This window comes from Squalius cephalus (assembly GCF_949319135.1).
Source record: "Squalius cephalus genome assembly, chromosome: 10".
Taxonomy (NCBI): domain Eukaryota; kingdom Metazoa; phylum Chordata; class Actinopteri; order Cypriniformes; family Leuciscidae; genus Squalius; species Squalius cephalus.
Window position 1 is genome coordinate 8,936,883 of NC_137131.1, and position 22,865 is coordinate 8,959,747.

The 22,865-nt window shown below is 38.4% G+C and overlaps 1 protein-coding gene across 5 annotated transcripts; it reads right to left on the reverse strand.

Moving 5' to 3' along the window:
• Positions 1–41: 41 nt before the first annotated feature.
• On the reverse strand, positions 42–22,703 carry mitfa (melanocyte inducing transcription factor a). Of its 5 annotated transcripts, XM_079884512.1 has the most exons (11): positions 22,621–22,703; positions 22,353–22,460; positions 19,456–19,576; positions 4,506–4,727; positions 3,342–3,437; positions 3,126–3,240; positions 2,886–2,978; positions 2,332–2,388; positions 2,100–2,175; positions 1,770–1,917; positions 42–1,389 (listed from the first exon to the last, which is right to left on the reverse strand). In XM_079884512.1, exons 4-11 carry the CDS (start codon positions 4,632–4,634, stop codon positions 994–996), a joined length of 1,110 nt encoding a protein of 369 aa, XP_079740638.1. In that variant the 5' UTR covers positions 4,635–4,727; positions 19,456–19,576; positions 22,353–22,460; positions 22,621–22,703; the 3' UTR covers positions 42–993. The 5 variants fall into 5 exon arrangements, with proteins under 5 accessions (XP_079740638.1, XP_079740636.1, XP_079740639.1 ...); XM_079884510.1 differs by lacking the exons at positions 19,456–19,576; positions 22,353–22,460; positions 22,621–22,703 and adding exons at positions 5,066–5,177; positions 6,109–6,170; XM_079884513.1 differs by lacking the exons at positions 19,456–19,576; positions 22,353–22,460; positions 22,621–22,703 and adding an exon at positions 18,943–19,073.
• Between the last annotated feature and the right edge of the window lie 162 nt (positions 22,704–22,865).

The window sequence follows — 22,865 nt, forward strand, 5'->3', positions numbered from 1 at the left end:
TGTTGCATAAATAAAACTACACCACTTTTGAGACTTTATTTGACCTTTAAAAAACTGTAGTAGACTTCCATTAATTGCAATAGGACTGCCAATGAGCTGATATAAATATAAAAAGGCAACAATTGTAATTTAGCTGTTCAATAGCAAGTCATTCATGTACATTATCATAAGTCAGGATTTTGACATTCATTTTACTGATAATGTTAGTATACTGTCTAAGCCATCCATTGCACATAATAATCACATATAACTGATTAAAAACAGTGCCTGACTGATACAATCTACAATGCTGTGCAAAAGTACATATTGTTCTGAAACCAGACTGTGACATATGTTCAAAATGATGATCTAAAATATTTAAAATTTCCAACAACTCTCTCATGGTTAAACAAGGAATCTGACAGGCCAACAGACTTCATATATGACCATTAGATGGTAACCACGGGCCAACATGTTTAATTTCATCATCAACAAACATTTGTTGAAATTAATTCAATGAATTAATGCTACCGATTGAAAGTACTAAATTAGATTGCTTCTAACTACTATCAGACCTCTGTGTTTCTCTTGTAGAGATGTTTTGAATTGAACTGTGCATGCCTAGACGTGTTACTGGTTACTCCACCTCTGAAAAATGTTCACCCCAAAAAAATTAAGTTGCATTTGTAGACAATATCAAGCCAACTCTGAAAATTACTCTTTAGCAGTTTTTATTCTAGCTATCCTGGATAAATCCTGTAGAAATCCTTGATAAATCAAGAAATTGATCAAATCAGTCATTCTTAACTAGTAAACTCCAAAATGATATATGAAAAAAAAATATATACACACTAAATATTAAGAAATACAAGATAAGTACTGTACTTAAAAGTGCTCTTAATGTTACACATGATCTGGATTGTAAGGAAACCACCTGAATGTATCATTGGTACTGCAATTATATAAAAAACATCTAATCGTCTAACTTTGGTTCATCGAAGTTTGTCTGCAATGCTAACAGCCGTTTTCATGTTCATCCATACTGCTGCTGTCGCTGCTGTTGGATGGGACGGGGGAGCCGGAAGACAGCAGGGGGTCACTGCTGCCCACTGGAGACAGGGTGTTGTCCATAAGCATGTCGTCCAGCTTGGCGGAGGTCTTGTTGGGGCTGTCGTAGACCCCCGGTTCCTCTTCCTCCGTGGGGCTGTCGTTGTAGCTGATGGTGCCGCTGTTGAGGTCCAGAGTGGTGGGGCGGGATATATCAGTACTGGGGAGGTGTGAGTACAAATCGGATGTGCAGTTCCCCATTCCGGGCTCTTGTTTGATAGCTCGAGCCACCAGGTCAGAGGAATAAAGGCTGGGAGAGGGTAAAATGGTGAGCCCATGAGCACGGGCTTGCATCTCAAGCTCCTGGACACAACCAGAAACGACAAATACACACACTTTAGGATAACACAGCGTTACTCTAAGAAAATGGATGGGTGCATGAAAAGTTGTGCGTGTAAACAGTAGGCGCATTGTGAACCAAATGCCATGTGTCAAAATGAAGGAAATTCCCCATAATGAATTACTCAAGTGTAACTTTTGAATTTCATGCAGCTGAAGCATTAAGCATAATTTATAAGCTTTCAAAGCATAGTTACGCTTGGTGTTTTGCCATCTAACTTTAAAAAAAAGAAGAAGAAGCATTTTGTCAAAGGACATACTTGTCTGCAAAAATCTGATCATGTAACTAGCTGCCATGAGCTTTTAACCAAAGGTGAGTAGCTTTTGTTTATCAGTTGGTTTACCTGAATACGAAGCAGGAGATGTCTGTTTGCATGTTCTAGTCTCTTTTGTCTGTTTTCCAGCTCTTTTGCTTTCTGCTGCTCTTTCTGCAGTTTCCTAATATAATCCACTGAAGCTTTCAGGATGGTCCCCTTATTCCACCTCATGTCCCTGCAAAATCCAGAGCCAGGCGGTTACGCTGGCATTTGGTATTTATGTGTAACCACAACATTTTCTGGTATAGATCATGCTGGTATATTTCATAGATGATTAGGCTGAATATATGAATACAGAATATATAGAATTGTAAACCAAAGTTTATTTAAATTTTAATATCATTTTTTGAGACTTACGGATCATTTGACTTGGGAATTAATGTCCCCAGCTCCTTAATTCTGTCATTTATATTAAAACGCCTTCTTCGTTCAACTGTATGGATATAAAAGCCAATAAAGATATGGTCATATTTTATTATCATTATTATTATTATACTTAAAATTTTAAATATACAAAAATAAATTATGTGACAGACATTTTAGCATATATCTCAGATGTTTATGCATATAAAGTGATGATCAGACTCACTGAGGTTGTGGTTGTCCTTCTTTTGTCTCTCTTTTGCCAAGGCTCTGACCTCTGATTCTGAAATGTGTAGTTATATTAACTGAAACAACTTCATAATTATCAGTCAACTTCACAGTTTTAACATCAAGAACTTTCTATTACAGAGTTCACAGTTTCTTCCCTAGTGTGCCAATGTATTCTAATGTGTTGCTGTTCACTAGAAATTCTAAAAAGTAGAATAATAAATGTAAAACTGTATACTGTGTTACTGTATTTTTAAATTAAACTCTTCAAGTTCCAATGTGTGTGTAGCATGTTTTACAAGTGTCCATATTGTGTGCAATTACTGTCTTAAGTACACAGGTGATTTTTAACACACCAACTGTGCATTTTGAAAATATTTTTCTTGACTTGATGTGTGTAAAGGTAATTTCAAATGTAAACCTTGTTGACACGCATGTTAGTTCATCAAATAATATAATTTTATAGATATTAATGTACAGTGTCTGGACAAAAAACAACAACTCTTTATTCATGCTTAGGGCCTTTCAGAGGCCAAGGAACGGAAAACATACCTACTGGAAAGCCTTCAGGCCTTTGATAAGTGTCAAACTTGCCACATGGTCCAGACTTGTCCATAATGTGCATCATGCCAGGTGCTGGGGTAACTATTTAATACAATATATCTTTCATTGATATTGTGCATTCAAAAGTGCACACAATATGGATACTTCCATTCCTAAGCACAGTGGGCAGTGACATGGTAACCAAAATGATTATTTACTCTAATGATAGATAAGACAGTGTGAATATACCGGATAATTCCCTTTTGACGGATAGCAGGTTAGAGCAGGAGTTGTTAATGGTAACCTCAGCTGGAGAAAGAGCATGATTGTTGTACATGTCCAACAGGTTTGCAGAAACTGGAATCTGAAAAATTAGAACCAAAAAGATTTCAGTGCATGTTCTGACTGTTCAGGTGATTATATGAATCTTAAATAACATGACACTACAATCCTTAGGGCTGTTACCGCATTAGTCATTTGAAGTCCTGCATCCATGAACCCAAGAATATCATCGTTGTAGCTCGATTCCAAACTTATGATGTCTTCAATTACGTCGTCCATCTGTGCCAATTCAAATTTTAAGAGCAGAATGTGTTCACATCACCTTGTAATAAGTGCTTCAATCCCAAAGTATTACTTAGATCCATGTTAGTAAGAAAGCCACAATGATTAATAGAAATGCTAATGGCCTCTGTGGACAATGAAAGATGATCATACACCACATACATGAATAATGTCTTAGAACCTTTGTCCTGTTTACCCAGCTGTCACCTTTTACTTTCCTCAAAGCCCTTCCAGCACTTATGTACAGCAGTTCATCAATCACTCATAGACATAGAAATGGTGAGAAACTATTTAGTCGTGCTACTTACACAACTTGCTTTTTTTTTTTTTAGGTCAAACAGGCCCCACCATGCAGTTACTTAACAACCTTGATAGAGTGATGTATACTACCATTCATCAGTTTTGGGGTCAATAACATTTTGTTTTTGAGAGAAATTAATACTTTAATTCAGAATGGACACATTAAATTGATCAAAGTAAATGTTAAGACATTTATAATTTTACAAAAGAATTCCATTTAAAATGAATGCTGTTCTTTTGCACTTTCTATTCATCAAAGAATCCTGAAAAAAAAATTATTATGGTATTCACAAACATGTTAAGCAGCACAACTGTTTTCAACACTGATAATAATAAGAAATGTTTGAGCACAAAATCAGCATATACAGACTAGAGCAATGGCTGCTGAAAATTCAGATTTGCCATCACAGGAATTAATTGCATTTAAAAAATATTTAAATAGAATTTTACAGTTATTTTAAATAGTAAATATTTAAATATAATAAAAAATATTACTGTTTTTACTATTTTGATCAAATAAGTGCTAAGTAATTGCAAATCTTATTGACCCCAAAGTTTTGAAAGGTGAACAATATGATGAATAGGTGAATAATATGAACAAGATCTAATGCTTCATGTGATTCTTGTTTACCTTTGCCCTTTTGCTTATTTGTCTATGGACATTATTCACACATATTGTCAGGAAAACTCACCACATTTTGACACCATACTTTGGCAAAATATAATCTAATTGACAAAACTGGCAATGCCAGGTTTTGCATCTACCTCTTTCTCACAGTTGAGGGTGAGAAGGGCCATAGGGCTATTAGGAGCGCTGGCTCCTGGTCCAGGGGGCATGCCGTGTTCTGTGGGCTGGCTGGGGCCAGGCCCTGTGTTGGCCTGTGGGCTTAGCATGGCTCCCAGTGCACTGGACAGGTAATGCTTCACCTGCTGCCTCTGGGTCTGCTGGATGTGGTATTTTGATGGGCTTTCCAGGTGGGTCTGCACCTGAGTCACAAACAGAGAGGTGATGCCCATACAGTCAGACAGATACATGCTAATACTATATGCTATCTGTGTATTCATGCAAAGATAGTCCTGTTTTATTTTGAACATATCACAGACTGAATCCGTTGAATACATTAGATCATGTTACAATTGCTCTGTGTATTGCAAGCATGCTTTAAAAAAAGAAGACAAAAGCACAGGCTTGGCTGTGAGGCTGAGAAAGTAGATTCAAGGAACACACTAGTCTAAACAGAATTAAAACAGACCAATCAATGCTGCAATATGTTATAACAATATAAACTATATTCTCTAAGTCAATAAACAAAGTCTCATCTCACCTGGTAATGACTGTACTCTAGCATCTCCAACATATTAAACAAGACTAATTGTTAGCTTAAATATATTCCCTTTGTGGATTCTGTTTGTGACGTGCAAGAACTGACCCGTCGTCTTAGCCAGCTGAAGATATCAATGCAAAAGAAAAGAGGGAAAATTTATTTAAGGGGCTGGGAGGGGATTGCTGTTCTCATATTGTTTTTTAACCCAAACGATGAATTTATGCATTTATAGAGTTCATTTGACGTCATCAGTCTAATTACACAAAAGGCTCTTTGAGATGACGGGTTACTAGTGTCTAAACTGAAACTGGCTTAAGGCTAACTAACGTTTCATCTTTAGTTCCACTCGTTCTGCATAAAACATTGTTTGTTCTCAGCATCCGGCATACAATCACAACCACTGTTAGTCTAAAAACAAGACAGTTTAAGATGGAGTTATCTCTAAAATGTTGAAGGGGGAAAGAAAGGAAAGAGAACTTTGTTGCCTGATGGGCCTTTGGTAATTGCCCTTTTTTTTAAATATATTGTGCACATGTATGTACGTGCGCACAAAGAAAGTCACAGATGTACAAATTCCTGTCCGATTGAACCACTGGATTAGGACCTACAAAGTCATTAAAAGTTGAGTGTTCTGTTATCTGCATACAAAGAGCTGTTCCCTAGTAAAAAAAACTACCTATACCAAGTTTCATACTAAGTATACTACAAATCCATTAACATATTTACTGACGTATCACTTGAGACTGATACAAATATTATAATTAAACTTTATTTGGAGTGCTTTATTGCACTATGCACATATTAAGCCTAAAATGTGTTTTAATATGACTATTAGTAAGTATAGTATGATCTCTGTATAATATCAGTCTTTAAATGCAACCTAAAGTATTCTTGCAATAGTTCCATTTTTGTCACGGTTCATGAATTCGCTGTCTCTTCCTCGTCTCGTGTGATTGTGTGTAGTGTGTATGATTAGTGTGGGTGTGTCCTCTGATTACCGCTGATTAGCCCTGATCAGCGCCAGCTGATTCCACTCTACTCACCTATATATTCTCAGCGACTGATGTCTTGTGTTCTCAGATTGTTGTGGTGTTTACCGGTGTTGGTTCCTGTCCTGTTTGGCATTCTCTCGTGGTCTTTGTTCCAGTTTGGATTTGTCTCTTTGTGTCTTCATTTCCTGTCGTCATCATCGCACTTCTGGATTTACGGACTCCTCATTCATCTGCCATCTGTGTTGTGTTTGTGTGGACCTGACCATTACTGTTTAATTATAATAAACATCTTTTACCTGCATCTTGCTTCCTCTCGCATTCATGACAGAACGATCTGACCACATCATGTGGTCCCACGATCAGCCTTGACGAATTCATCGCCGGAGTATCACTCGGATGGACACGCAGGAGGAGAGCATCACAAACACAGGGCGGGCAGTACAAGCTTTAGTGACACAGGTGTCCGAGCTCACCCAACAACTCCAACATCTGAGGAGTCCCGCTGCACCGCCCACACCGCCAGTTCAGCCCACACCACCGGAGTCGCTCTTCCAGTTGGAACCTCATCTACCAGTACCGGAGGCGTACTCAGGAGAACCCAGTTTCTGCAGAGCGTTCTTGACCAAGTGCTCCATGCACTTCTCATTGCAACCCCGAACCTTCAACAATGAAAGATCGAAGGTAGTTTTCGTTTTGACCCTGCTGGCTGGGAGAGCGGCATTATGGGGAACGGCGGTGTGGGATCTACCATATCTACCATAAGGGCTCTCCAGGATGGAACGTCGCGTTCTTCCGAATCGACTACCTGGAGGCACTGAAAGCCCACGGACCAGCGGTGGGGACTCGGTCAGCCCCGTCTTCGATCACGAGCCCTTGCAGGTGGGTAGAGCTCGGCTTTCAGGGTGGGATCTCCGCCGAGAAGACCTCGTCATCATCATCTATGCTCCTCCCGGTAAGACTGAGATGGGCAGCCGGCACACACGACTGTCAAGCCTTACTGGACTCGGGAGCGGAGGGCAACTTTATGGACCGTAAGCTCGCTCATAGACTTCACATTCCTGTCACCTCACTTACTCATAGCATATCAGTCAACGCCCTCAACGGTCAAGAACTCCCCAATATTTCACTCACCACCGGACCCATAACACTCACCACATCAGGCAACATAGTTCTTGGTCACCCCTGGCTCACGCAACACAACCCCAGGGTGGACTGGTGCCAGCACTCCATCTCCGCATGGGAGTACTCAGTGTTATGAGTCTTGTCTTTTGTCTGCTTGTCCATCTGTACCAGTTTCTGTGTTTCAGGAGGTGGCAGTGGATTTATCAAACGTGCCCATTGTGTACCTCGACCTGAAGGAAGTGTTCAGTAAGTCCTGTGCTGCTTCTCTTCCTTCGCACCGTCCCTACGACTGTGCCATAGATTTACTGCCAGGTAAGTCTCCGCCTAAGGGCAAGTTATATATTTGCTCTCTGTTCCAGAGAGGGAGGCCATGGAGAAATATATTTCTGATTCTCTAGCAATGGGGCTCATCCGGCCTTCCTCTTCTCCTGCGGGGGCGGGGTTCTTTTTTGTGGGCAATAAGGATGGTTCTCTGCGACCTTGTTTTGATTACCAGGGGTTGAACAACATCACGGTAAAAAATACTTATCCTTTGCTGTTGATGTCTTCAGCTTTCGAGAGGTTACAGGGAGCATCAGTCTTCAAAAAATTGGATTTACGGAATGCCTATCATTTGGTTCGAATTAGGAAGGGGGATGAATGGAAGACCGCGTTTAACACCCCCAGGGGGCACTTTGAATATTTGGTCATGCTTTTTGGTCTGTCAAACTCCCCAGCGGTCTTCCAGGCACTCATCAACGACGTGCTGCGAGATATGGTAGATCAGTTCATATATGTCTACCTGGAAGACATTGATTTTTTTCATCTTCTCTCCAGGAATACGTGCAGCACATCCGACGAGTACTTCAAACGTTGCTAGAAAATGGGCTTTTTGTCAAGGCGGAGAAATGCAATTTTCATGCACAGTCTGTTTCTTTTCTAGGATACATCATCTCGTCTGAGGGAGTACGTATGGATCCTGATAAGGTTAAGGCTGTGGTAGATTGGCCAAGTCCGGATTCCAGTTAGGCCCTACAGAGGTTTCTGGGATTCGCCAATTTCTATCGGCGTTTCATTCGCAATTTCAGCCAACTAGCCGGTCCTCTGAACGCCTTGACCTCCCCCAGAACTACGCTCAGTTGGTCCGATACAGCTGAGGCTGTATTTGCCAAACTGAAAGGTCGCTTCGTTTTGGCTCCCATCTTAATAGCCCCTGATCCATCACGTCAGTTTGTGGTGGAGGTCGACGCGTCAGAGGTGGGGGTAGGCACAGTTCTTTCCCAACGTTCTTCCACAGACGACAGGATACATCCGTGTGCTTTTCTCCCCCATCGTTTATCTCCTGCCGAACGTAACTATGACATTGGTAACAGAGAGTTGTTGGCAATCGAGTTAGCATTGGAAGAATGGCGTCATTGGTTAGAAGGGTCGGGGGTACCTTTTATCGTCTGGACCGATCACAAGAACTTGGAATATATCAGAACCGCCAAAAGACTCAACTCCAGGCAGGCTCGGTGGGCTCTTTTTTTTCAGTCGTTTTGATTTTTCTCTTTCGTATCGCCCGGGTTACAAAAACATCAAACCCAATTCTTTATCGCGAATTTTTGACGTTTCCGAACGGCCGTCCACTCCCGAGTGCATTTTACCAGAGACCCTATTTGTCTCCACGCTCACATGGGAGATCGAGTCGAAGGTCAAGACGGCCTTAGAAGGGGTAACGCCCCCGCCCGGTGGCCCACCGAATCGATTATTTGTGCCGGAGGGATTAGGGTCTGATGTTATTCAATGGGGGGATTGTAAAGAATTGGAATGAGTGTTGTGATGTTTGGTATCCAAGAATCCTTCATCCTGGAGTCAGCAGCTCTCTATGGTTGAGCACGCTCACAACTAGTTACCAGTGTCATTCACAGGCCTATCTCCGTTTGAGAGTAGCTTAGGTTACCAGCCACCAGTTTTTCCTAGCCTGGAATCCGAAGTCGCGGTCCCCTCCGCCCACGCCTTCGTCCAGAGGTGTCACCGCACATGGACCATAGCCCGTGAGACTCTGCTCCAAGTGGGGGCGCGCACCAAGGCTAAGGCCTTGGTCGAAGCCTCCCGTATACTTTGTTGGTCAAAAAGTGTGGCTTTCAACCAAGAACATTCCACTCCGCTCTGTCTCTAATAAACTAGCTCCCAAATTTATTGGCCCATTTACCATCACAAAGATCCTTAGTCCGGTGGCAGTCCGACTCAAACTTCCTCCTGCGTACAGGAGAATTCATTCCGTCTTTCATGCATACAAATTAAAACCCGTGTTTTATTCTCACATTAACCCGCTTCGTTTCCTGTCATCATCACACTTCTGGATTTACGGACTCCTCATTCATCTGCCATCCACCATCAGCCCGGTTGCCCATCGAGGTCCCTGCGTCACTCTCCTGCCCTGTGTCGTGTTTTTGTGGACCTGACCATCACTGTTTATTTATAATAAACATCTTTTACCTGCATCTTGCTTCCTCTCGCATTCATGACAATTTTAGCACAATCAAATGTGCTTAAGTATATCTTTAGTTGGACCTCAGCACTATTTCCAGGTAACTAAAGTGCATTAAGTACAAAATTAGAATGTACTTAATTTAGCAGACGTTAATATACCTATTTAGTATACCAAAAGTACAATTGCAGGGTACTTATATTAAGTATATAAATATGTAAATGTATTTGTAGTATACCTGTAAGTATAAAATTTTTATTTCAAATACATTTTTACTGCAACATTCAAAACAATAATCCTCAACCAAGCACTTCTCATGTTTTAGTACCTTTTGTTTTCATGCATTTTCACAAAAAGCTAAGAAAATAAATGTTAATATAAACAAATGCTAACATGCATAAACAAAATGGTAAGTGCATGAATCGTTGAAATATTGATCAAAACATTGTTTAATAATCATTTACACAATATTTGTTTGTGTAACATAACATTTAGCGAGTCTGCACGTGCATGCAATACAATGCGTATCCAAGTTATCCAAGCACAAATTAAAATTGTTTATACATGCCTATGAACTGCTCATAATGAGCATGCCTCAACACAAGTGCCTCGGGTACTTTTTCCTCAGGATCTTAGTGCTGCGTTAGATACTATAGATCACACAATACTCTTAGATCGACTACAAAATTATACTGGTGTTCAAGGACAAGCATTAAGCTGGTTCGGATCATACTTATCTGACCGCTACCATTAAATGGAGAAAAATCGATCATAACTCCAGTAAACTATGGAGTGCCGCAGGGATCTGTGTTAGGCCCTCTGTTATTCTCAATATATATGCTGCCACTTGGAAATATTATAAGGACACATGGAATTAGTTTCCCTTGTTATGCTGATGACACTCAAATCTATATTTCATCACGGCCAGATGAAAACGCTAAATTATCCAAATTGACAGAGTGTATTAAAGATATAAAAGATTGGATGACGCGCAATTTTCTTTTATTAAATCCAGACAAGACAGAGGTACTAATCATCGGTTCAAAAAAACGCCCACAAAACCTCTCACACTACAACTTTAACATAGTAGGATGTCCTGTTACTTTATCCTCTACAGTAAAAGACCTGGGTGTTATACTAGACTGCAACCTGTCTTTTGAAAATCATATTTCATATGTTACAAGAACAGCCTTTTTCCACCTTAGAAACATTGCTAAGCTACGTAACATGCTATCAGTTTCTGACGCAGAAAAGTTAGTTCACGCATTCATGACATCGAGACTAGATTACTGTAATGCTTTATTAGCCGGTTGTCCTGCATCCTCAATAAACAAGCTACAGTTAGTCCAAAATGCCGCCGCTAGAGTTCTTACTAGATCAAGAAAATATGATCATATAACACCAATTTTATCATCATTACATTGGTTACCTATAAAGTTCCGTATTAATTACAAGGTATTGCTACTGACTTATAAAGCCCTAAACGGCTTAGCTCCAGTCTATTTAACGGACCTTCTATCGCCCTATAATCCATCGCGCTCTTTAAGATCACTAAATTCGAGGCTTTTGGTCATACCTAGGATATCTAGGTCCACCAAAGGAGGGAGAGCATTTTCACATTTAGCTCCAAAACTCTGGAATAGTCTTCCAGATACTGTTCGTTGCTCAGACTCGCTCTCCCAGTTTAAACCTAGATTAAAGACGCATCTCTTCAGCCAGGCATTCATATAATACTTTTAATCTTACAGTTAAATCCGACCTCTAGTTCATAGACGCCAGAGGAGAACTGGCCCCCGACTGAGCCTGGGTTCTCCCAAAGTTTTTTTTTTCTCCATCAGGTCACCTGATGGAGTTTTTTCAGTTCCTTGCCACTGTTGCCTTTGGCTTGCTCAGTTGGGGATATTTAATTTAATTAATCAATCAACAATACTATTGATCAGCATTACCAAACGTGGACGTTTTCCACTAGAAACAAACATTGATGTATTCTTTTAATTTAATACTGTGAAGCTGCTTTGATACAATCTGTATTGTGAAAAGCGCTATATAAATAAACTTGACTTGGCATGCTTTCAAATCAGACAAGCATAGCAAATTAACAAGATGCATGATTTATTAAAGATTGTAAAGTATTGATATTTTATACATAATGACACCACGAGACACAAACATGCTGATCATTGAAAATTCCCTTGGAATTGAAACTATATGGACAGTATTTGTCACAACAATGTGACGATTGTTTTTCAGAATCCCTGCAGCAAAGGAAATAATTCCTGAATTTTTGTGGATGTATAGATTAAAACAGCATGTAGGCACACGCAGAACATGTACAAGTGGAAATAGTCAATACTTTCATTATACATGCCATTTTGTTATATTTTGTTATCAGGGAAGTACCAAAATAATGAATGAATTTGTATATGCATTAATATTTAAAGGTACACATATCATAAAAATGTGTCACGCGTAGATTCCGTGGACAAAAGCGTGCTCTGGACCATACTAACTTTAGTCAGACCACATAAGAACACTCTTCTTTTTCTTATAAGGGAAAGTCTTTGTGCTTTTCTTTACTCTCACTGGTACTTTCCTCCTTCGTGCCAAACCCCCTGGGTTCAATAAAAAGTTCCTGCTGAAGAGAAGCAGTATTCTCTAAATGCCAACAGCTACTGTGTCTATAGAGAGATTCATAAATTCTGAGTAGTTTTATCATATTCTCATAGGAGAGTGGTTAAGGTGATAGTAAATAGTCAACCGTGTCCTTTAGGGGTTGGTGACATTTTGCTGGTGACTCAAGGCTGCTAAAGCGTTATTATATTGGGTGCTGAATAGATGTTTATCAAAAAACGACAGACATATAGTAACACTACATACATAAAAACAACAATTAAATGCATTCAATTTAATATAATAAATTAATTTGATTATGATTTTTTTAAGGCAGGATGGTGTAATTGACTAAACTAAATAAAAATATGATTGCAAACTTAAAATCCCAATACTTCAGCAGAGCTTCAAAATAAATTCAATGCAATGCAATTCACTGCAAAAGGATGTAACAGTCTTCTAGAACAGCAAACTAGAAGGTTAATAAACGTATAAGATGTGCAAAGTTTTGAGTAACACCTACCTGTCAGTCTGAGTCATATGATTTGCTAGAATGGAACAGACTTGTTTGATAATCTTTTATGAATTACTGAATTAAATAATGAAATATCAAAACACTGGCATAGGATTGCTTGACCAGCAGTAAAAATGTAACATGCAAGGCATGGATTATCAGAGGCTATAAAATCTACATCAAGTACATGTTCCAAATACAGCATTTTGTGCATTCTTTATTGAACACATCAAACTTAAAAGTACTGCAAACTATCTATATGATACAAGGAGCGATTATTTTCATCTAATTGCAGCATTAGTGATGTAGTAAAAAAATGTTTTATTTAACCCTGAATATGGAATAGGACTCTGATAAATTAATTAACTTCAACTGTCTCTGAGTATATCAGTAAAGATTTTTTTTATTGTTTTTTGTTTTTTGCAAAAGAGTTGCACAGCCTAAAACTGCAAAAAACAAAACAAAAAAAACACACCATCCATTACACACCACATGCTGACATTAACTGATCTGTAGCCATAAGTTCACAGTAAATTAGAACTTTTATGTCAACTTAAAGACCATAAAAGATCAGTTAGGGGTTCAAAGTTCAGACAACTGATGTGGAATTACAGACAATGGTGAAAGTGAGGAGAGTAGAATTATCTGAACCAAACAAAATATGCGTGACCAACTTCCAGCTTGTTTAAGACAACAGACACTTTGTAAGTATGAGAGAGCATTTGTAGAAAAGAACATGCGTGCATTTATAAAAGTGTACAAGCTTGTACGATGCATATACGTAAAATAAACGTAACTGTGTCAAACTAACAAACACAACACCAAATGGCATTTATTTTGAAAAAAAGTTAGCATAAGGACACTTTGCAAGCAAATTCACCAAACTTTGATACATTTTACATTATAAAACAACAGATAACTATTAGAATCATACAAAAGGTATTTAGACACTTTCTGCTTGTAGAATATGTTCATAGTTAATGATAGATTACACGTGGAAACTTTAGAAGAACTGACTTCATACATTAACAAAAAATAATCATCTTGGGACCATTTGATTTAAAAAGGGCATAAATAGCAAGATAGTGAAGTTAATTCTAATGAACATTTGAATTGATCACAGATGCCTTTGCTTGATATTTTGTTATCTATGACATTTATACTTTTTTAAGCATAGCTTATGCATCCAAATTCTTTTGGGGCCACTGAAAGCGTGAAACAATAAATTTGCCAGAGTACTGCATCTTGTGTGTGCATGCTAACAACCATTAAATGAGTAGGTTTAAAGGCATGCCTGAGGGGTGTGAATTAGCATTTGCCCTTAGTGAAGAGACATTCACATTACGCATAAAGGGCCATGATGAAGACACGCAGCTCAAGAGGAGGGATCTGAGACAAAAGAACAGCTTTTTATCCAGCCATATTCGTGCAATGTGCTTTTGAGCCTGTGGCAAGAGGCATCAACAAAAATGTCCCAGCTTCGGACCACAATGGGCAACACTGGACGATTTACAAGGGATTACAAAAATGCCCTTGCTTACATGACAGACAATACTGCTTATGTGTGCAGCTGGGCTACTGTCCCAAATCAAGTCTGATATAAATTCATTACAAATCTGAGACAGCCCGGTTATGACAGTTGGGGTGTCAGGGCAAAACTGAATACACAGTGTACCATAATGTGGGTGTTGAGAGCACTAATATTTGTTACGGTGTCAGAGGTTTTTTGGTGCCTTGTGGAGACAGGCCAAAAACAGAATGAATGATGACTTTATAGTCAAATAGTCAAATTAGTCACTCTAATGAAAGTACATAATACACTGCTTACAAATCTAAGATTATCCTGCAGACTTGCACAGACAGTTTGTCAGTTAGGAGACTCTTTATAGACAAAAATGAACAAAAACTTTGTTTACTTGTTGTATACAAAGTTTACTTCTTGTAATGATGGCATAAATTTAAAAATGAATTAAAATAAATAAATTGGAGAAACATGTTGCAATGTGGCAACACTGTAACAAAGCAAAAATGGTCAAAAAAGTATCTAATTAAATTAAATCTCTGATTAAATTCTTTTGTAGCTCTTTTGCTTCCCTTTTCATAGCTGTTTGCATTTGTTTGGAACACATGACAATTGTGTAAAAAAAACACATAAATACAATTACATTATTATAAACACTTCCAAAAAACAAATACCTGAAATAATCTAAAAAAAAGCTAATTACGAAATACATTACTGCAATGCACTGTGGTACAGAATTATAATTTCTCAATTTTGTGTTAATATGTGTCACGCTGTTCAGTTCAAACACTCGCTGGGAGCAGGAATCCAAATCCACGGAAGTGTTATTTAAATTCAAAAACAGAAGACTAGGGAAACACAGGAGAAAACAACGCAACTCAACAGCTTAAATAACAACAAATACCAGAACAAAGGGTGAACCAAGGCTGAATCTGAAATCACCCCCTACACCCTCAAATAGGGCATTTTTGAGGGGACAGACATTGGTAGTGGTGTCCGAAACCATTGTGGATGTTATTGAGTGCAATCATTCTATCCCACATTGCATCGCAATAATGAGTGTACAGACGATGTACGCAACGGCTGTCCGAATTCGCTCGCTCTTTTTCATTCACTCCTTCAAGTGAACAGTATTAGTGGACTAATATAGGGAATAGTGATTGAGGGTTTAGGGGCCGATTTCGGATTCAGCCCAAGACTGAGTATAAATATAGTGTGCAAACAGGCGTAACCAAACGAGGAGCACCTGAACTGAATGAATGAATGTGTAACCATGGTGACAAAACAGGCAGGGAACAGAAGATGAACAAAACTAATTAACCACAGGTAGGACAGGAAGCCTCCAAGGCAATACTGGCAATACAGGGAGCCAGGGAGGTGCCAGTAACTCAGGGAGACTGGGAAATGCCGGTATAATGAAGGGAGCTCAGGGATCCTGAGGGATGAGCAAGAGAGGTGCCGGTAGCTCAGGGAGCCAGGGCGGCACTGGCAATATAGGGAGCCAGGGAGGCGCTGGTAGTGCAGGGATCCTGGGAGATGCCAGCAGTGCGGGGAGCCAGAGAGGTGCTGGTAGCTCGGGAAGTCTGGAGGATGCCGGTAGTTCAGGGAGCCAGGGATGTGCCGGTAGCTCAAGGAGCTATGGAGGTGCCGGTAGTTCAGGGAGTCAGGGAGATGCCGTTAGTCCGGGGAGCCTGGAAGGAGCAGCCTCCGTGGCCATGACAGGGTATGTGTGGCCCAGACACACATAGAAGATGCAACATATATGGAAAAGACCACGTCTTTTGATCGTGCTAGAACTGACAGGACGAGCTGGTTCTAGAATTTCCATCTCTAGAGCAGACTCTGAAATTTTACTCTCTGAAGCAAACTTGGGAATTTCACTAACTGGAATGGACTCGGGAATTTCACTCCCAGGAACGGACTCGGGAACCCCAGTTTCAGGGACGGACTTGGACGGACTCTGGAATTTAACTCACTGGAACAGACTCAGGAATTTCACTCAATGGAATGGACTCAGGAATTTCACTCACTGGAACGGACCCACTCCACAAAGGTCCCCCGAGTACCATCAATGGTCAGGCGTGTGGTCCTCGAAGGTTCTTCCTTGATGTTTCAAGCAAAGCAAATTAACTGCTGGGAAATCCATTTTGGTTTAAGGGTTCTGGTATTCTGTAACGCTGTTCAGTTCCAACAATCGCTGGATGCAAGAATCCAAATCAAATATGTTAGATAATGTTGATTTGCTAAGTGTTTTATATTATGAAAGGCCTTGTGCATGTGACAATAAATTAGCAAAAGTCATCAACTGTTTCATCTTGCTTCATTACAAACCCAAAACCTTTGAACGAACAATTGATTCAACTCTGCAAACCTGCCAGTAAACCAATACATACTAACTCTCAGAAACAGACCAGACCCTTTTTTCACAGAACAAAAGCTCTTTTCCTGCTGTCTAGTTTTTGACAGAGTACAGTGCCTCGAGCCTCATTATCTCCAGGAGCTGGTAAACAAAGCCGGAGTTGTGTATGCACACGGACAGAGTCCTGAAGCATTGCAGTTTGAAAGGTCACCCCAACCACCAATGAGCCAAGTAGACAACGGCAAGCCATTCGCACGTGGAGCTGAAATCTGATGGTATTCAAAGTCATCTGTTTTTGGAAAACATTTGCAGGGCTATCTTAAAGAAGCAGTAATTACAATGGTAGCATGCAACAAGCTTTAATGCATTTTATTCAGTCACATGAAGCTATGAGAAAGAATCATTGTGTCACAAAGCAAAATTATGGCCTTACTGAAAATTATTACTATTATGTTTTTGGTTTTTTTGCCTCTCTTGAAGCAAATGCTGTTATCTACCACTTTTTGAATACCAAAAAAAAATAAAATAAAACAGAGGCTTTAGTTTCCGCATTACAGTAAGCCTCTATAATGAAATCAACTTAGCAGAAAAAAGTTTCAAAGTGAATTGTGAGCTTTTTTCCACATTGTTGATCATGACGTTAAACCCCGTAGACAGGATCCTGTCCTGTCACCATTTCAAAGCAGTCTGATTTTTCCCCCCACATAAATTATTTGAAGAATGGGAACGGCGGTCCTAATTATGAGCATTCTTGCTTGAATTAGCGCTGAGTGTGTGTGTGGCAGAACTGTGTTTGCCTTTGTCTTCGTATCTGAGCTGATTCTTTGCTAATTTCTGGTCGGGTCAGAGGTACTTCAGCTAATTAAGGGTTCACTCAATCTTTGGTCAAACCCATCTGAGCTTAATGATTTAACTTTTCTACTTCAGCAGGCTCTGCCTGGTACCTCAAAAAAGTTTGTCTGCCTTGTGGAGACATGGACTAATCTTTAGCCTACAAAAGAGCTTGGTCTGCTTTAAAACTCTTGCAAAACATTATTACTATATTTAAGGGTACTCTCTCTGTGTGTGTGTGTGTGTGTGTGTGTGTGTGTGTGTGTGTGTGTGTGTGTGTGTGTGTGCGTGTATGTGTGTGTGTGTGTGTGTGTGTGTGTGTGTGTGTGTGTGTGTGTGTGTGTGTGTGTGTGCGCGCGTGTGTGTGTGTGTGTGTGTGTGTGTGTGTGTGTATGTGTGTGTGTGTGGTTCAGGTATACCCTATATTATGGGGACAAAATGTACCCACAAAGATGGCAATACCAGAAGTTCTTGTCCTTGTGGGAAAATATTTTGGAAAACAGCTTATAAATCATACTGATTTTGTTTGAAAATGTACAAATGTAGAATTTTTTTTCTGTGATGGGTAGGTTTAGGGATATGGTTAGGGTTATGGAATAGCATACAGTTTGTACAGCATTAAAATCATTATGTCTTTGGAATGTCCCCACAAAACATGAAAACTCAACGTGTGGGTCTATAAATATATAATTTGTAACAGTAAACATAAATAAGTATTTCATGAACAATAATAAATAATCATATATTGAATCCAAGATCAAATTCCTGGTTGTCCCCACTAGACGTCCAATGAACGTGATTTCACCAAGTGCAACATGTTCCTGGATCAACATCTTTGTTTAACCTGGAACAACATTTCAATCAACCAATCAGATTTGAGAGACAAGTTTACAGTTTGTCAAGTTTTGGTTTACAACCAGGTTTAGGTGTTTCTACATCAGTATTATTCACCAATTATTTTCCTCTGATTTTGAAAATAATTCACCAATTATTTTCCTCTGGATAGGTTATGGGTAGGGGTTAGGTTTAGGGGTAGGGATAGGACTACATATTTGGACAGAAATATTTTTCCAGGATCAACAAAATATGTTGATCCAGGAACATGTCTTACTTGGCAAAATCACTGTGACCTGTGACGTCCATGCTGCCATGTAATATGAGCAAGGAATTGAGAAAACACAAGCACACTACTGATATTGTTAGTGTGTACTATACTAAAGAATTGTCTTAAAAACGTATATGAAAGTTTAAAATTTGAAGTTAAGTAACTTAATACTAAGATGTAGTAATTTATGGCCAAACATCCCAAATGTGTAATTTTTAACAGCCATTCATTTTGGCATTACATATAAACCAAGTTTAAAATAATAATAATAAACTGCAACTCTACAAGACAAAACCTGTCATTGACCAAATATTACACAATTAATGTAGTATATTCTCTACAAATTTACACACAAATTAGAAATCCTTACCAGATCCTTTCAGCTAGTTCCTTTCTGCCAGAAGGGCCATTTTTGCCGCCAATGAAACCACTTTGTGTCTCTGTGCATGAGATTCGCACTTTCCTCTTGTGTAGTCCACTCAGACCAACCAGAAATCAAAGCTATGAAAATACGTCAGTGTAGTGGAGCAAATAGGATTAAACATTTTGAACGCCAAAAGTCTGGAAACACAGCACAAATTAGGGGAGGAATTCACTGAGTACAGATAATCCCCCCTATGGATTTAACACAGTTTAGTCTTTAAAACCAGTATTCTTTAGCCGAAGACAGAGCCCATGGAATTTTCTCTGGAGGCTGAGATCCTACAAATGGGATCATCACTGAATACCCAGTGGAATATAGCACCATAGTATCTCAAAGATCAAGACAGCAACTTTTTGTGAGTTATATTACGTCCATGTCAAAAAACGAACAACTGAACAGGACGTTGTACATCACACTTGTACAATGGTCAAATTAGTCCTTATCAACAGAAGGCCTCACCTTTAGTGCTTCAATGGGAAGTCAATTGTCCAGTGTTGGGATTTATCTGGTAGAGGGCGCTCTAACATGAAGTTCTCAAGAATCTGTTCCTGGCATCGGGGAGTTATGGTTGATTATGGCACTGTCAATGACATATACAAACATACATGAGTACATTAGAATGTACAAAAGTGCACCTGGTACAGAAACACATGGCAGATTTAATTCATTTTTAATTAGCAACTTTTAGAATGATAATGTAAATCACACACAAAAAAGGAAAATCCTCCACCTAATGAGACAACATCCTTTCAAGAATGTCTCTAACAGTCTTAAACTCATAAAATTAAATTCCAACAATTCAAGACTGAATTTTTTTTAAAAGTTTGATAACATTGAAGAAACAATCTAAGATTAATGAAGGGGCAACATACATAAATATACAAGAGAGACTAATCTAATGGCAAACACATTTTTTTTTTTATGCAACATATACAAACTTATTTACAAGCAAAACGCCAAAAAACTTATTTAACTGGTCTCAGTGAAATGAGGTCACATGCAGCAAAAGTATTTAGATGATTAGGCAAGAGGTTATGAAAACCAACGGAACCTGTCCAAACAACCTGTCAATACAAACTATTTGCATCACATCTAGCTGTACTGTACAAAACTTAATGTAAGCGAAAAACTCCTGGCTCAGGAGTGGAAAATTCCAGTAGTGGTTATCCTGAGTATACTCTTTGTCAGAACATATATCTGTGCTTGTGATGAGTATGAAACAGGAAGGATGGAGCATGACATGTGTAACCAGGCTTTAAATGAAGCTGAAAATGTGTCCATTTCTGTAACAGGTAGCTGCATGTTCTTTCTCCTCCCTGAATGTTACAAAGCCAGACATTGGCATGGAACCAGTGAAATCTGTGTTAGAGGAATGCTGCAGTGTAAAAATAACAGAAATCTTAAGTTTAGATGCAGATTAAAGTACTCTTGCAACCACTTTGAATAACTAAACAAATTCAAAACATGACATGAAACATATTTAAAAAATGGATTCACAAAATGATCACATGGTTTATGAATTTTGTGATTAGTAATTAGTTAAACGAAGTACATTTTGGTACAATTTTCAAGTTCATAAAATTAAATATTCTAAAAATGCACTTACATTTTTTTTTTAAATAATATTAACAGAAAAACAATGTCAAAATGCTACAATAAAAACAGTTAATTGGTTAACTGTAAGTTAGCTTTCCATATGAAGTGAAAAATTATATTGATTTCACATGAAAAAAATTGTTTTGGGAAGTAAATATTTGATATTCAACAAGATAATACATGTACCTTTATAGTCAAATATTGTTCTATAATATTTTTTTTAAATAATGAAAAATAAAATAATTTATAGTGAGACCTTGAGTGAGGCTGAGGCAGCTGCCAGTTTGTTTTTTATTTAATTTAAAAACAAATATTTCTTATTTTTTAATCAGTTATGAATTATAAAATATGCAGCCACCAAATTCCACCCCATAATGCCCGTAACTTTATCATCATACTTTTTTACACTAAATTTGTAGAATTACAGCAGTCAGTTTTTACCATAAATTTAACAGGATTTTTTTACAGAGAGAAATTTTCATAAAGCTACTGACATGTAAAATCAAATTGACAAGAGATGATAATCTATGTATGATATGAGCACTTATCCACTTTTCTGACATGTAATGTATGCATCTCTCTTGAGGGCTGTAAGGAACATGTCTCATCAGCAACCCAACCTAACGGCAAAATCCATAACACTTACAAAACCCGTCATTCATCCAGAGAGACATAGACAGCACAGAAACACCTGAGAACCATGAGCTGACTGGGGCTATTGGGTTCAGATATGTTACAAACAGCCTCAAGGAAAATACCTCTTAAAATGAAACTTTGCTTTTTCAAGCTGAGGAGAGCAGCGATCCCAAGCTGCAAGCTACTTGCACAATCGCCTCAATGAGAGATCATGTCAATCAAAACGGTGGACTTACATTGCTTAAAACATTGCAATAATCTCAGCTAGTGTCAGTGTTTGGCTTAAAGCAAGGGCGTTTCTCTAAAACTACTCTTTTTTTTTTTTTTTTTTTTAAGTGTTGGGTGAGTCATAATACCAAGAATTTCAAATAAATAAAAACATTATAAAACTTTACAATAAGGTCAAATTACTTAACGTTACTTAAACATAACTTAACTATACTTTTAAGTTTTGTTCTACAACGTAAATTACACACACCAATAGCTAAAACGTGAATTTTGAAGCATTTTATGTTCATTTTTTTGTGTGCAGTGTACGTTGTAGAACAAAACTGAAAAGTATTGTCAAGTTGTGTTAACCACAGGCTTTATTTTACTCATAAATTGAAAAACTCCATTATAAAAACCCTATAGGAAAATCTCGAAGGAACCAAAGGCGAATTAGACTTCCGGGTTCTGACGTCATACCTGCGCCACTCTGGACTGTAAAATAAAATGGATGACGTGTCTCCACTTCCTTCCACTATAGAAAAATTAAGCCAAAATATCCCAGAAATAATCGTTTTTTGTTTCTTTTTCTAAACCACATGAAGCGTGAGTCTGTGCAGTAGTGATCCTGAGACTAATTTTAAGATATTCCGCAGATTTTAAGATATTCTCCTGCAATTTTAATACTTTTATTTATTTATTTTCTTTAAGGGAAGAGGAAAGGAAGGGATAAGCTCAAACCTTTCTGTGCATGTTAGATGGTTTTACTGCTTACTATTTTAGTAATCCAATAGTAATCCTATCCGAGATGATCTGTAATAAAATAGGTTTTTCAATCTAATTTCCGTGCTGATTTACAGATAGCCTATTTATACTTGTTACCTAACATGATAAATTTTACACAGGAAATCACTTACTTGAACATTATGTATGTGTCCAGAAGATGGCCACCTGCTCCACATCCACACCCCATCATCTCCAGACTCTGCTAACCTAGAAGTCAGAGTGACATGGAATCTTTCTGTCTACAAAGGACATTCATTAGGAGCGTGAATGGACAGAAATAAACAAACAAACAAAAAAATGAATAGTCAATTAATTGATGAATTTATTATTTTTCTTTGAGCTCATATAGAAACTCACACACAATTAGGACGCACACACACATCATACATCATACATTACCGAGGTGGGAAAGGGGTCATTCTTCGCAAAGGAAATGTACAGTTTTCTGCTAGTAAATTCTGTATAGCAGAGCACAGACTGACAAAATATAGGGAAAGGTCATTCAAAAATGTATATAAAAGAAAACTTTCATTCCATCCTTTTATGGTAGAGATAGATACACACTATATCTCACGGTGGACCTCCACCGGATTATGGTGATGATTTGAGCATCTAAGAGGAGTAAAAATTTGAAATGATACTTT